General features: G+C 38.2%; 1 protein-coding gene across 2 annotated transcripts; it reads left to right on the top strand.

Moving 5' to 3' along the window:
- The first annotated feature begins 34 nt into the window (after positions 1–34).
- On the top strand, positions 35–11,362 carry rpa3 (replication protein A3). 2 transcript variants are annotated; one of them, XM_055017693.1, is made up of 5 exons: positions 35–257; positions 369–443; positions 10,051–10,179; positions 10,967–11,078; positions 11,166–11,362. In XM_055017693.1, the coding sequence occupies exons 1-5, from the start codon at positions 159–161 to the stop codon at positions 11,246–11,248; spliced, it is 498 nt and encodes a 165-aa protein (XP_054873668.1). In that variant the 5' UTR covers positions 35–158; the 3' UTR covers positions 11,249–11,362. The 2 variants fall into 2 exon arrangements, with proteins under 2 accessions (XP_054873668.1, XP_023135905.1); XM_023280137.3 differs by lacking the exon at positions 10,051–10,179 and having other exon boundaries at positions 51–257.
- The last annotated feature ends 5,278 nt before the right edge of the window (positions 11,363–16,640 follow it).

The raw sequence follows: 16,640 nt of genomic DNA, 5'->3' as shown, positions 1-16,640 counted from the left end.
TGTCCTATGTTAGCCGTTAGTTAGTCGCAGTCTTTTGACGTAAATGTAAACTCCGCCCGCGCGGGCTGCTATGTAATCAGAACTTGTTGAACTAAACATTTCCCGCGCGATGTTGCATTGTTCCGAGGTCAGTAACGCAAGAACAACATCGTGTTAAGATGGCAGGAATGTTGGATGTCCCAAAGCCCAGAATAAACTGTTCTATGCTGTCGCAGCACATCAGCAGGGCGGTCTGCTTCGTTGGACGTGTCGAAAAGGTCAGTGCTGTTTGCAGCCAGTCCGAGTTAAGGTGCAGCTGTTGCTAACGTGGCTAACCAATCTACACTGTGAATGTCAGTAAAGTCAAGTGTTGTTTTCTGCTCTTTCAGGTTCACCCAACTGGAAAAACGTTCAGTGTCTCGGATGGAGAAGGAAATAATGCAACAGTTGAGCTGAACGAACCTGTGAGTACATTGACTGCACATTTGATCAGATTTTAAGTTAGTGAAGCAGTGTAGTCATTTGCACCGAGATACTTTCTGCCATATATTAATACTTCTGTTCTTCTCATGAAACGTTCAGTAGAGACATTATTTCGTGTCCTGGAATGCTGTACTTTGGTAAAGTTGGAAAGATATTCACAGATTCGGACTTCCGGTGTTCAAGATTAACTGGTGTTCCGATCAACCGGTGATAGCAGCGTTTCTGAGACAGATGTTTCGTAGGCGTGGCTTTTCAGGACCCCTTACCGACAAACCAGGAAATAAACAATGGAACAACTTCGCTTCTAAAAATGAGATTTCTGCTGTTTTATTCATTTTGGTCCTGACAAAAATATCCGGAAATTAGACGCGTTCTCATCGTAAGAGTCATGCGCTGTCAGGCAACAAGAAAGAAAAACTAGGTCAGTGCAGTTGGAACCAGTGGAGCTGTGATCACCGATTCCTGTTAAAACCTGTTAAAGCAGCAGACCAGCACATGGTGTACACGTTATTTTAATAAGTTCACCAAACCGTGTGGTAGAATGCCAGAATGTTGTAGTATAACAATATATTGATACCGTATTGGCAGGTTTAGATCACATCCTAGCTACACTGTCTTATTTAAATACACAAACGTCAAAATCTTACCAAAACAGTCCAGCAGTATTTAACGTATTGAACTCGAAATGCAGCAATTAAAAAAAAAAATCACAGGACGTTCATGTTCAAATCAGTAATAGAAGTACGTTGTGTCATACTCGAGTGTGATGTCATTGAGAAAAGACAGCATTTCCTTTTGATTTAACATATTTATTGGCAGCTATTGCAGTGGTAGTCCCCATCTGTAGGTGGATGCCCCACACAAGACATACGGTACCACCTCCCACAGGTGGTGCACTCAATCTGAAAGGAGATTTGAAAATAGACATTAGAATACTAACCAGTGTTTGGCATGTTCATATCACTCAAAGTGTGTCATTACAAGTAAAACTAAATGCAACAATTAAAACAAAAAAAATAATTGTATCATGTTGCACATCTCAGTGTTGAAGTCTGAACTACGGATCTTTGGAATCAGAATGCTTGTACCCATTTAAGATAAGATAAGATAAAGTTCTTTATTTCTCCCCACTCCAGGGGAAATTTACATTGTTACAGCAGCTTATGTAACAGTAGACATAGTGATAAGAATAAAATAATAATAGAACAATAGTAATAATATTTACAATATATACAAGGGTGACAGATGATTTATCCACTTTTGTGCCCGAGCTGACCTCCCCACAAGCCCGACACATTTGAGATAGGTAATCTGGAAAAAATATGTTGAAAAAAATGAAAACATGCAAGGTCGTTAAATGCAAATACATGGTCACCTACCTCCTCAGGTTTACCTGAATCTTTCAGCAATGATATTGCTATGTCGAGCCTTAGCCTGGCCACACCCTCCTGGTCTACAGGATACTGTATCTCTTTTTTCTGTAGAATTTGTTCTGCAAGCTAAGAAATTCATGATAAATATGAACTGGAATACTTATTGTGCTAGGTGTGCACATAATCACATACTCACCTTGCACACAAATACACCACATGATGTCGAGTCCTGCTGTTTTGGATGGGGTAGTGTTGCACACGTCCACTTTGTTACTGCAGGACACACTGTGCGGACCAGTGCTCTGCACACAACACATTAACAGTTGACCAACTTTAATGCTAGTCCAAATAAGGTATTTTTAAATTAGCAGTTGACTTCAGAGGGACAAGGTAATTAAAGAAAAAAAAATGCAATATGTTAAAAAAAATCCTATAAAAAAAACTGCCATCTTGCTCCCGGATACTATCCACATTATGTGTAAACAAGTATTTTATCAAGTGCGACCATTTTGTTTCATGTTCATGCCATGTCACCTTGTTACATCTTTGCACTTCTTGATCTGTTCCTCTGCTGCCCTGAATGGATCCAGGTACAGTGCCCTCTTTTCCTTCAGATATATGATCTTCAAAAATGCAATTAAGTCTCATGACAAAAAAAATCTTATTGTGTGTCTAAATATGTTGAGATTACTAACAGTCCAGTGTGCCTTATCACAGACTGCTCCAGCTGCCACATCATGCTGTAGTAGATTTAACTGCAAAATGTCAGATAGAAACCTTAAACATACATTTTATTTTGAATACCCTCACCTTTTTTGAAAAAAAAGAGGGTATTTTTGGCTTTAGACAGGTTAGTAGAGGCAGACAGGAGAATAGGGAGAAGACCTGCAGCAAAGGGTCGTGAGCTGGAATCAAACCCAGGCTGCTGCATCAGGGACTATAGCCCCTGTTTATAAGTTACCCGCTCAGCCAGCTGAGCCATCTGCCTACCAATTGATCTCACCTTTCTAAAACCTTTAGCAGATCCTTGCCAGGCTGAGGTCATTAGATACAAGTTCAAAATCAGAGTTCCTGTCTCACTTGTCACCTGCCCACACTTGTTAGATAGCCATTGATCACCAAAAATACAGAAGTAACTTCTCATCCATTTTTCCTCCACTACTAAGCAGATAGCTACGACAAATGTAACATACCTCACTCTCCAGCTCCTTCCCTGGGGCCAAGTCCATGAAGTTTTCAGAAAATACCTTATATGGCCCTATTTTGGCCCAGAGGGTGTTCCTTTGTTTTCCAGCCCATATCACTCTGATTACTGTAAAGACACAAATGCTAACCATCTGAAACATTTATGTTTGAAAGTACGGTTTGTCAGTGTACTTACAGTTTTCTGCATCTTTGTGCGGATCTAGGGTCTGGATCTTTGTTGGCTCCAACATAGACTCCATTGATGAGGAGGGTCCAGCCAGAGGAGAAGTTGCCAAGATTTTCTGCAACTTTGCAGGTATCCTCTCCTCTGGTTGGAAATAGTGAGTGAGGTGATCAGTGTTAATCTTTGGTTTTATTTTTCCTCCCTCTGATAAAATGTCTGCACATTTCCTGGCGAGTTGTATAATATTAAAGGGTCCAAGCATGTCAGGATCCATTTTTCACCCTTTCCTCTGCTCCTGCCTAACATTTTTCAGTAATACTCAATCCCCCACTTTAAAATCGTCTTCAGTGCCACATTTCGCCTTCCTATTACGAACTGTGTCTTGGCTTTTTTTAATGTTCACTTTAACCTCTTCGTAGGTCGTTGCCTCCCTTTTTAACCTGTCACACACTTGTTCATGGAGAAGTAATGAAGAGATGTGTTCTTCTGTCACCTGCCAAGCAAAGCAGAATAATTAGTAATGGAACATCAGGAGCCTCACCTCACTTTTTCACAAAACGTTTATGTTGAGAATATTAAGGTTTCTTACTTTGTATTCCTTAGGAACCTCTGATGGCTTCCCTTCCAAACATCAGGTAGTAAGGACTGTATTTTGTAGTAAGTTGTTTTTTGGTACAAAGACCAAACATGGTGGATTGAAGGAAAGACCAAACATGGTGGATTGAAGGAATTTGTCCCAAGTTGTGGGGTGTTCCACCACAAGTTTATTCAGTGACCTTCAAATGGAAAGTTGAACAACAGACAGAAGCAAGTAGGATAAAATCTGAGTTAAGTATGATAAAGCAGAATATTTGCAAAATCTAATTTCCACAAAAGTTGCATGATCAAATAGTTAAACAATTTACCTTTGGATTGTGCCATTTAACCTTTCCACTAGACCATTTGTCTGGGGATGGTACGGTGAGCAGAGGCCCAGCTTTTCACACAAACCGTAGTTCAGCTTTAAAAGTGTTGTAGGACAAACACAAAAATAAGTCAGCAGTCACTTTTATATTTTTGGCAGTCATTATGTATCAGTACTGTACCTTGTTGCGAAACTCTGAGCCCTGATCTGTTAGCAGTCTTTTAGGTGCACCAAATTTGTAAAGTACATCAAGGATACAATTAGTGACCTCATCTGCTGTTTTACTCTTTAGTGGGTAGGCCTCTGACCATTTGGTGAAATAATCAACCATGACACATATGTTCTGATTGCCATCATCTGTTTGAGTGAGTTTACCCACAAGATCCATTCCCACCAACTCCAGAGGATCCTTTACCTATTTGTGAAAAGAAAGACAGGTGTATTAAATCGTTATGTTGAGAACTAACAGAGGATTCAACCTTTATTGGACTGTATTCTTTTTTTTGTTGATAATGGCCTGCTTGCACTGACATGGTGGACATTGAGCAATCTAAGTAGACAAAGCCCAATATCATTTCCAAATTACAAACTGTGCAAATAAATTGTAATACTGAAAACTAAAAGTACAACTTTGAGAATCACCAAGAATGATAAGTAAAGTAAGTCATTACACCTGCAGAGCATTAGTTAGTATTCAAACCTTAGACTGGCATTCTATCTAGATATAAATATACACTAACAATGAACTTACATGTGCATTTTAAAAGTCATTATGAAGATATCAACTTACCCACTTTTTAATGTCACTCTCCATGCCAGGCCAGTAATAGCGGCTGATTATAGTGCTGTGGGTTTTCTCCCAGCGGCAATGACCCCCAAAATGGCTTTCATGGAATTCATGAAAAATATTGCTTGCCTCTTTGGCAGAGCAAACAACTTTTGCCAGGTGCTCAGACAGAGATTTTTTCCACTTACATATGTAGTACAGTTCACCATCTAGTGTGTGAATATGAAGCACATTTAACATATTACAGAGTTTAGAAAGTGTAGTTGACAAACTACAAAGCCTTATTTTACACCTTACCCTTTACCATGAAGGTTTCAGCTCTTCTTCTGATCACATATTTCTGTTTGCAGTGATGTCTTCAGGGTAATGGTTATTAATTTTTAAGTCCAGCACCTCTTTTGCTATTTTGGGGTCCTTTTTTTTTTTTTTTTTTTAAATGGATTTCCCTGTATTGCCCTGACTTACCACTGGCTACACTAGCACCTAACTAAATTCTAAACTTACCTATATACTAACTTACCTACCTTCAGACTTACCTATCGATGCCACAAATGCTTAACAGATACACAGACAAACAGACAAATTACAGAGCAGACATACAAAACAGTCACAATCACAAAAAGACAATAACACCAGACTCTCAAACTCAACACACTTTACCTCAGACACTCACTTTCAAACAACCACTCACTCTGTCACAACCAAACTGCAATCACACTTTCAACCACTCTATGACTACTATAACTCGCTTGATGAATTGCTTGCTTTCTCTAAACTTTCTCCTCACTAAACCCACAAGGCTGTGATGAATTACCCAACCTTATATAGAGATGTACTCCCCTAATCTCTCCACCTGTGTGCCCAACTTTGGCCACACTAGTTTGAGCAATAAGGACACGTGGAACCAAAGCTGACAACAATAACATCTCGGAACAATTTATTGACGTCTGTGTTTTGACCAGGGATCGGTACAGTCACCTATGCTATGTATTGCCATTGCAACAGCTGTCTCGCCACTGAATATCACCAGTTAATCTTGAAGACCGGCATCAATAACTCGAGATATACATTGTCAAAACATAAACGATGCCTCTTTCAAATTGTTGTAAGCTAGACAATGTACTACAAACCCATTTTTATCAAAAGTAGCTGTCTTTCAAGCTGCAGAAATAACGTGTCTACGAGCAGCCGGCTGTGCGACAAGTGAACAGGGACCGTCTGCAACTTGCAAAACCGCTGCAACAGCGAAGAGAGACACGAAACAAATATTCAAAAACTGCGCTCTTATGCATTGTAGTGTCATCAAAATCACTGGAGCCATCAATTGGCTCATGCTGGTCATACTACAACACTTTGTTTGGTGCTAAATTAAAAATATGAATTTTAAAGAATTTTTATTTGTAATAAAATCCAATAACTTCATTCTTATACACTGTAGTGTCACCAAAATAACTGGAGCCATCAGTTGGCTCCTGTTGGTCATACTACAACTCTTGGTTTGATATTAAATAAAAAATCTGAATTTTAAGGAATTTTTATAGTAAAAAAAATCAATAATTTCATTCTTATACACTGTAGTGTCACTAAATTCACTGGAGCCATCAAGTGGCTCCTGTTGGTCATACTACAACTCTTGGTTTGATATAAAAATATTTTTTCAGAATTTTAAGGAATTTATATTAGTAGTAACATTCAATAACTTCACTCTATGTACTGTAGTGTCACCAGATTCACTGGAGCCATTAATTGGCTGCTACTGATCATATTACAACTCTTGGTTTGATATATATTTAAAAGAAATCTGAATTTTAAGGATTTTTTTATAGTAATAACATTCAGTAACTTCACTCTTATGTATTGTAGTGTCACCAAAATCATTTGAGCCTTCAATTGGCTCCTGCTGGTCATACTACAACTCTTGGTTTGATACGAAATAAAAAATCTGAATTTTAATGAATTTTTATTATTATTTTATCAGTAATAAAATTCAGTAACTTCACTCGTATGTATAGTAGCATCACCAAAATCACTGGAGCCATTGATTGTCTCCTGCTGGTCATATGACAACTCTTGGTTTGGTACTAAATTTTAAAAAATCTGAATTTTAAGGAATTTTTATATTTAAAAAAGTTAAATAACTTGACTGTTGTGTACTGTAGTGTCACCAAAATCACTGGAGCCATCAACTGGCTCCTGCTGGTCATACTACAACTCTTAGTTTGATATTAAATACAAAATCAGAATTTTAAGGAATTTTTATTATTATTTTGTTAGTAGTGAAATTCAGTAACTTCATTCTTAGGTACTGTAGTGTCACCAAAATCACTGGAGCCATCAATTGGCTCCTGCTGGTCATACTACAACTCTTAGTTTGGTACTAAATTAAAAATCTGAATTTTAAGTAATTTTTATTAGTAATAAAATTCAGTAACTTCACTCTTATGTACTGTAGTATCGCCAAAATCATTGGAGCCATCAGTTGTCTGCTGCTGATCATACTGCATCTCGTGGTTTGATATTAAATATGTTTTTCATAATTTTAAGTATTTTTGATTATTTAATTATTTTTACTATTATTTTATTAACAATAAAATTCAATAGCTTCACTCTTATGTACTGTAGAAAGATGACACTGTCTAACCATCAGTTGGCTCTTGTTTATCATACTACAACTCTTGATTTGATATTTAACTATTTTTCATGATTTTAAAGATTTTTTATTTGTATTGAAATTGTTGTTACATATCTCAAATATTTTTTGTTGTAACAGATAGAAGTGCCCATCCATTTTTTTGGTACATTGTGGAACATTAATAACTGAAAGTAACTGAATTTTATTTTACTTGGGTTGTTTATTGCCATGTGAAGTTGTGCACACTATTTAGTGTGCGTGCCTGTGTGTGAAGTTTAAGGATTAATGAGTAAATTAACTTTGATGGCACTTTTATTGATGTATGTGGTGCTATATTTTTAGATCCATAGGGCACCTGTTTGTCCAAATAGTAATACTGAATAGTAATGGAACCTGGAATCTTCACCAAAGAGAGGATCAGATAACACCAATATACCAAACTAAACTGTTTAGACTGTCTCCTCAAGTACTGACGATTGGGAAGAAAGACAATAAGATGCCTTCTTACAAGGCTGCAGCATTAATTGATTCATTTAAACCATAATGTTAAACCGCTAATAATATTTTCCAAGTTAAGGACTGTACAGACAATATTTGGAAGAAAAAACCTGAAGGTATGATCAGTTGGACCCCTTTGATGGTTGGATGGAGTTTATTTTTTCTGCAGTGTATAAGAGTGAAGTGATTTAATGTTTTTTACTGTAAAAACTGCTTAATATGTAGATTTTTTTTATTTTGTATCAAACCAAGAGTTGTAGTATGATCAGCAGGAGCCAGTTGATGGCTCCAGTGATTTTGGTGACACTACAGTATGTAAGAGTGAAGTTACTGAATTTTATTACCAATTAATAATAATAAAATAATAAAAATTCCTTAAAATTCAAATTTTGTATTTAATATCAAAGTAAGAGTTGTAATATGATCAACATGAGTCAATTGATGGCTCCAGTGATTTTGGTGGCACTACAGTGTATGAGAGTGAAGTTATTGAATTTTATTACTAATAAAAATTACTTAAAATTCAGATTTTGTATTTAATATCAAATCAAGAGTTGTAATATGACCAGCAAGAGCCAATTGATGGCTCCAGGGATTTTGGTGACACTGCAGTACATAAGCATGAAGTTATTGAAATTGACTATGAATAAAAATTCCTTAAAATTATGAAAAAATGTTTTTTTATCAAACCAAGAGTTGTAGTATGACCAACAGGAGCCAATTGATGGCTCCAGTGATTTTGGTGACACTACAGTACATAAGACTGAAGTTATTGAATTATATTACTGATACAAAAATAATAAAATAATAAAAATTCCTTAAAATTATGAAAAAATGTATTTATATCAATCAAGTGTTGTAGTATGACCAGCAGGAGACAATTGATGGCTCCAGTAATTTTGGTTACACTACAGTGTATAAGAATGAAGTTATTGAATTTTATTACTAATAAAAATTCCTTAAAATTCTTATTTTTAACTTAGCGCCAAACAAAGTATTGTAGTATGACCAGCATGAGCCAATTGATGGCTCCAGTGATTATGGTGACACTACAGTGCATAAGAGTGCAGTATTTGAATATTTGTTTCGTGTCTCTCTTCGCTGTTGCAGCGGTTTTGCGGACGGTCCCTGTTCACTCGTCGCACAGCCAGCTGACACCAATGTTATTTCTGCAGCTTGAAAGACAGCTACTTTTGCTAAAAATGGGCTTGTAGTACATTGTTTAGCTTACAATGATTTGAAAGAGGCATTGTTTATGTTTTGAAAACGTATATCTCATGAGTTAATGATGCCGGAAGTCCGAATCTGTGAATATCTTTCCAACTTTACTGAAGTGAACTGTTCTGGTCTGTGGACACACTATGGTCTGTTTGTTGACGTTGAGAAATTTACAAAGTATTGACCCATTGAAGGAAAAACTATGATATTAGATGTCATTTAATAAATTAGAAAACTGTCGGGTTGAGTTTTTTTTTTTTTTTTTTAAAAGAAAACAAAATCTAAATTCTCTGATTACAGCTTATATTTGAATATTTTTTAGTTTCTTTCCTTCATTATGACAGTGTACTGAATGTCTTTTGGTTGAGGATTAAACAAAACATTTAAGTATATCATCTTGGACTTGGGTTGACATTTTTCGCAATTTTCTGACATTTTATAGAAGTCAACAGTTTAATGAACAATGAAAATAACAGCCCTAGCCACCACTTGCCACCAGAACTGCTTCAGTTGCCTTGGCATTGATTCTGTGTTTATGTAACTCAACTGCACAGATGAACAACTTTCTTTCAAAGGATAATCCTTCGTTTTGTGTTTCAATGATGTCGATGGAGAGCGCTGTTAATTCAAAACACTGTGCAAACCCTACCTTATGATTCACATCATTTTCAGACTCAAACTGTTGACTCCTCGGGCTCTACTGATAGGGGAAATGGTCATTCTGGAAGAGACCACACCCAACAGGATAGAAATGTTTCGTCATAGGATAAAGATGATCACACAGAACTAATTAGCTCTTCCTCTCAGGTGACAAGTGGACCCAGAGCATGTCACCCAAATGGTCCCCACAGCATAACAAAGTCACTGGATCGCTGCACTCTTTCCAGTCATCAGAAGGGGGCAACTCATCTGGTTGCAAAAGAAATCCAATATGAAGTATATACGAGTCTACACTAAAATCACCCTACCTTTTCCTTGACCTGTTACCTGAGTAAACATTTCTCTAATGAGTTTATGGTCTCAATTGCTAGTTGTAGGAATTTTGAATAAAGCGTGATGTTTTTTTGTTTCATTTTTTGTAAATTATGGTCCCATTTAAAACAAAATAATCAAAAAACTGCATATGTTTTAAGGCAGGGCAACGTTGTGATTGAGTGGTGGCTGCTGTAGTACTGCGTGTTGTGTCCTCAAAATCTCAGTCAGATCCACCACTTGTTCATTATATCCACTTTCAGAGGACCAAGAGGGCAACAGCTAAACTTCAAACTCTAGGCTTCAGAACAGCAGTCCACAAAGTAATGGATGATGTTGGTGTTGGACCAAAATGACCATTCTAGACAGACAATTCCAACAGTCAGGGTTTGTACAGCTGATGTATTCTGATTTATTTCCCTGAATATCAATAACAGATGTTGAGGGTATAAAGTTAACTTGATTTGAAGAGATGTAACAGTCATATTCATGGTAGGTATTTCAAGTTAAAATAAACCAGGATTTTCTCTTACCTTCGCTTTTGATAGTGGGATAACCATATACCAAAACTACATGCTGTTTTTCTTGAGTGCGAAGAGTACTTAAGAAAAAAAGGCAGTGATGAAAGAGTAGTGCTGTTGTTTCACCCGAAGGCCTTGGTAGACATTTTTCAGTGTGCTAAAATGCTGAACCAACAAACCAAACTAGAGTGTGGTATTAAAAATACCTTGACCTTCTTTTTTTTTTCCAGCTCGAAGAAGAGCTGAGTGGTATTGTGGAGGTCATCGGTATGGTGTCCAATAAAGGAGCAATAATGGCCACCACATACGACATACTACGAGAGGACAAGGGCACTCCTTTTGGTATGATTCATTTTAGTAAGCCATAACCCGTGTAATACAGCAGTGTTCATCATTTGCAACTTACACAATGTCCTGTTTGCCCCACAGATTTAGAGCTGTATAATGAAGCTGTGAAGCTCATCCATGATTTCCCTCAGCACTACCCTTTTGAGGTCGCTGCAAGTGGATAAGGATCACAGAAGAAGATCGTGTTCATTGCTTGGTTTCTGCCTGAGTATTTTATTCTGAGTAAAAATTTCTTTGCATAGATGTTTGGCAATAAAATATAAACATATGAAAATAAACACATTTAGTGATTTTTCTTTTTGCCTTAAACTATTTAAATTAAACAATATTACAGTAAGAACCTGAGTCCATGTTCCTATACGTGAAACAATAGGAATATAAAGGACTTTAAACTGGACATCCTAAAACTTTGAGGGATCATATTGTAAGGTGTTTTGGTTACTTTGTTCCCTTCTACCTGACAATATTCAAAGGTCACTTCATTTATGGGCATACCAGTAGTTCAACTGGTATAGCAGGTGACCCACAAGTAGGGCCTGTTAGTACCCCCACAGTGACTGGTTGGATCAAAACTGACCCATGGTGAGATTTGCAGCAACCCCCACCCCCACTCCCTCACACCTTTGCCAAAATTCGTATTTTTTACGTGCATGGTAGTCTTTATGTGTTGGCCCTGTGATGGACTGGTGATTGTCCTGGTCCTCTCACTTAGCCCTAGGCAACCACAGAAGCACCTCCTGAGGTGCAAGTGTTACCCTTGTTTGGCCACCACAAGCACAGCAGCAGGGTTACTCTTTAAACACAAATCATACTGGACAGCAGGGGGCAGTCTGAGCAGATAAACTGCTTTTGAGATGAGTCCTTTAGACCAAGGCATACATAAAATATGCTCCCAGCCTCAAAATAATTTTTCCATATAGACATATAGCCTGATGGTATCTACTATCAAGAAAAACTCGTTTTTCCTACTGAAACCAAAAAATTATTATGGTAACATTAAATGTAGAAACGACACTGATGGTTTACAGGAAACAAGCCTTAATGAGGTTTTCTATTGCAAAGTTTTGGTATGGAAGCTGCTGTCATATATAAGGCTTAGTAACTTGTAACAGCACATTCACAGCTGAATACAGGGTTCAGTTTATTCTTCCTCAAATAGAATTTCTTTGCATTTTCCGGAAGTTTTTTTTTTTTTTTTTTTTTTTTTTAAAGAAACTTTAATAGAAATCTGCAGTATTGTCTTTAATTAGTGGCTGCCAAATTGGCCTGACCATGATGGAAATGGTGAACCCAAAGATGTAACTGTTTTTGTAATTTGGTATGGTCCAACTATGTGAACCTTCTGATAATCTTGATTCTTTTCTTTGCTAACCATCCCAACAGATCACCTATTGTCTGATGATGAATGCATGAGATAGCATGTTTTATTGCCTTCTACGTACACGTTTGGTTTTTTTGAAAGATTTTGTTCAGTGGTGCTCTCCTGTCCAGGATCACAGCATGTTCATTTTGCTTTTAGCAGAATACATACCAAGACCTGTTGCCTTGGTAAGGTCACTCTTTAAAGGGGCCACCATTGACTTTTTATTACACTAAAAAGGCGATTGGACTTCTAAGAGACAGATTATAAAGAGAATTGGGTGTCCTGGTGACCCCACTAACAGCACAGTATCTTCATTACAGTCTAGTTGTGGACCTTTGTTGTATTTCGCACAATTCTTTTTTAGAAGTAAGTGAAGCTGTGCCAGGAATCCCTACTTTGCATGTTTAAGATTACATTCTCAATGTTTTGTCCAACAAGCAGTCCAAAATCAAAGAAGTTTAGTTTACTAGTACATAATACTAAGCTGCAGTAAAATAATCAATCAGTTACACTACAATACAATTAAAAATATTTTGACCCTCCCATTAATGTACATGAGAAGGGCTAAATATGAGGAACAACACTACCATCCACAATGACCTTCATAATACAATATACATAAAGTAAAGTTATCATTTTTTTTGGCAAGAAAAATGTAAAAGTACAATTCATGGCTGAGCCTTTTTATTGCGTTAGATTTATATAGATTTCACAGATATTGTGCCTCATAAAGTTAGTGTATATTTATAAAATGTTTATCTGAACACTAGCTGTCTCATTTACCTGGGATGGCATAAAAAAATATATTTTCCCTGAAAAAAAATAGTTCAAACCATTGAAAATCTCAAGAAAAGTATTTCAAAATTGATTACTTATTTGGTATATCGCTGACAAAGGAAAGTTAGAACTTACTTAGACTGAAATATCTTCTATATTTCAATTTGTAAGACGCATTTGTCAGCAGAGTGATAAATACCAACGACTTCAGCATCGTGACATAAAATGTGATCAAGGAGGAAATTATCGCTGTAAAGTACACCTTTATGGTAAACCAATGTATGGTTGCGTATGTCATTACTTAAGAGGTGGGGTGATAATGTCAACTACCGTAATAGATCTAAGTGTCTCTCTGCTACATTCATTGTGATGGATGAAGGAAGAGTAGCCTGGAGGAAGGCAGCTGCCATGTTCAAGCAAGTCAGGACACTGCTGCTAGTGTTGCAGCATCTGCTCCATCTGCTTCCATCCACAGATGTTATCGCTTCCATCTGCCACACTTTGGCATGAATATGTCTTTATTTGCTGTCACTACTGATCCCTGTCAATCCTTGTGCACACAATTATTAATTCTTTTGCTTTTTAGTTTACTTGGCTTTAAAAAAAAAACATTTTACAAAGTTTGGGCCTGCATTTTTCCTGATAGTCTGAACTCTGCTCATTTCCTTTTCATCTTTTATTTTCATTAAACAACTATAGTGCTCAAATGTTTGATGGCTTTGATTTTTCAGTGAACAACAATTGCAACAACTTGAATTGACAACTTGCCAACCAATAGTTAACACAATATCTCAGCACCTGAATTTCTACTATATAACAATTCACCACAACATTAAAACCATCCATCCATTATCTATACACCGCTTAATCCTCATTAGGGTCGCGGGGGGGGCTGGAGTCTATCCCAGCTGACTCGGGTGAAGGCAGGGGACACCCTAGACAGGTCACCAGTCTGTCACAGGGCTACATACAGAGACAAACAATCACTCTCACATTCACACCTACGGGCAATTTAGAATGATCAATTAACCTCAGCATATTTTTGGACTGTGGGAGGAAGCCGGAGTACCTGGAGAAAACCCACGCATGCACAGGGAGAACATGCAAACTCCATGCAGAAAGATCCCGGGAAAGCCAGGACGCGAACCAGGGATCTTCTCGCTGCAAGGCGAAAGTGCTAACCACTACAGCACTGTGCAGCCCAACATTAAAACCTCCTGCCTAATATTATGTAGATCCCCCTCATGCCATGAAAAGATTCTTGGCCCATCAGTGCATAGACTTGAGAACTCTGGGGGTGTCCTGAGACTGAGACACAGGCAGCAGATACTTTAGGTCCTGTTTTGCTGGGTGTGGCCTCTGTGTCAGGCTTGTTCTACCACATCTCATGGATGCTCAGTCACATTAAGATCTGAGAAGTTTGGAGGCTTGATCAGTACCTTCAGATCTTAATTGTGTTTGCCTGAGCAACACAGCAAATCTGGGGGGGGGGGGTTTCTTATTTTTTTTCATGATTATTTGTAGATCCTTACCGAAGACATCAATACTATGGATGAACACATATGGAATTATGTAGTAAGCAAAAAAGTGTGAAATAAGTGAAAACATGTTTTATATTTTAGATTCTTCAAAATAGTCACCCTTTGCTTTGATTACTGCTTTTACTGCTGTGCAAATTGGAATGTAAACTGTGCAGATTGTCATGGATGTTGTTAAATGAGTAGAGAAGTCCAGTAGTCCTGGTAACAGTCTCTGCTGCCAGGATGTTCTGGGTACTGTGGTGTTGTACAGTCTGATGGATGATGGGATGAAGGAGCTGCCCAGTAGCTTTGAGGCTTTTGGTGGTAGGAATCTGTCACTGTGCATGCTCCTGAGTTTCCTCAGTTCAGCATGGAAAGGATGAGAGGGATTGTCCATGATGGCCTTCTGCTTTCCCCTCATCCTCTTCTCCGTTATTGCCTCCACACTGTCCAGTTCCATTGCCACCACAGAGCTGGCCTTCCTGACAAGGTTATTCAGCTTGATTGAGCCACAGCTCACAATGACAAATCCCCAGCACACCATGGCAAAGACGATGACACTGGCCACCACAGATTGATAGAACATCCGTGGTTACCATGATCCCAGGCATGGGAAGTTAAAGAGCACTTTGTAACTGCAAGCCCCTCATGTAAGCATCAGCTCTAAAACGGATTCTAAAACTATCTCTGCAGCCTGATACTGCAGCAGGCAGTGAAAAAAAGTTTGACCAGTATATCCTTAGAAGTTCAGTTTAAATTACAACATCAAATAAATAGACATCACTCGGGGACGCAATCGCATGAATATATGCAACAGATTTTAATGCAACATGATGACTGAGACTCAACACTGACTTAGGGAGGACACAGCAAAGCAACGCAATGGACTGATACAGTCACTTAAGGTTCACCTCTCCTGGAGAGTCAGGAAGTAGTGGCTGGCGATGAGTGCCGATGAATGTCACGGTGACAGCCAGGCCCTGACCGAGGGTGCAGGTCAGAGGTCTACAGGTTCAGGAGTTCAGTCTTTTTTGCTACTGCTGCTTCTGTGGCTGCTGCTTTTATTGCTGCTCCTTTTATAATAGCAGGAGAAGAAGAAATGTCGGAGGGCCTGTTCCAGACTGAGGCGCTTAGCTGGGTCGTACTCCATCATCATCCTTATCAGGTCAAAGGTGGTGCAGCAAGTACAGCAACATGATACACTTTGAAGAAAAATGGAAGCAATACTTCCCTTGTAAAAGAAGAACCTGGAACTCTGGAAAATATTAATGTGGGCCCTAATCTGTGCAGAAGTAGGTTGTACATCAAACAGTTTGTATATCCTGTGATTCCAGCTGGGAAATTTTGTCAGTGCTGATATAATGTTGCAAAATAATATTAATTTAGTGTCCACTCACTGACCTGCAAGTTACAGTCTGTGTAAGGCTGGGAAGGTGGTTGAAAGTTATTTTTTAATATCCAACAACCCCACAAACTGATTTGTAGTGCTGGCTTTTTCAGGTTTCCTTCTGAAGTCTTCCCATGAATTGTCTTTTCATTCATTTCATTTTCACATTACTCATGTGAATGTAGATGTTGCAAGGCTACATCAGTTTTCGCAGCCACCATTAGCAGTGCTCCACATGGCCGCATGTGTCCATGGAGTGTCTCTGCCTGCAGCTGTGTGCTGTAAAAAGTCAACTGGCCTTATCAAAATAAGTTCAACTGCGACAGGAAGCTCCCTCTAAACTCTCAGTCTGGTATTGGTGTTGTTGCCGCCTGGCTGTGTTGTCTTAACAGAGCTGTCTGCAGACAGTGCCATGGCCAGTTTTCCCATACTGCCAGCAACAGCAGGCTGGCACGCAGATTTCATTTCTTCACACACATACTGACTGCTGCCCCTGCATTCAAATTGCA

Source organism: Amphiprion ocellaris, chromosome 15, assembly GCF_022539595.1.
Source record: "Amphiprion ocellaris isolate individual 3 ecotype Okinawa chromosome 15, ASM2253959v1, whole genome shotgun sequence".
Taxonomy (NCBI): domain Eukaryota; kingdom Metazoa; phylum Chordata; class Actinopteri; family Pomacentridae; genus Amphiprion; species Amphiprion ocellaris.
Note: the sequence above shows the minus strand (reverse complement) of the source record. Positions and strands in the feature narration are given on the sequence as shown.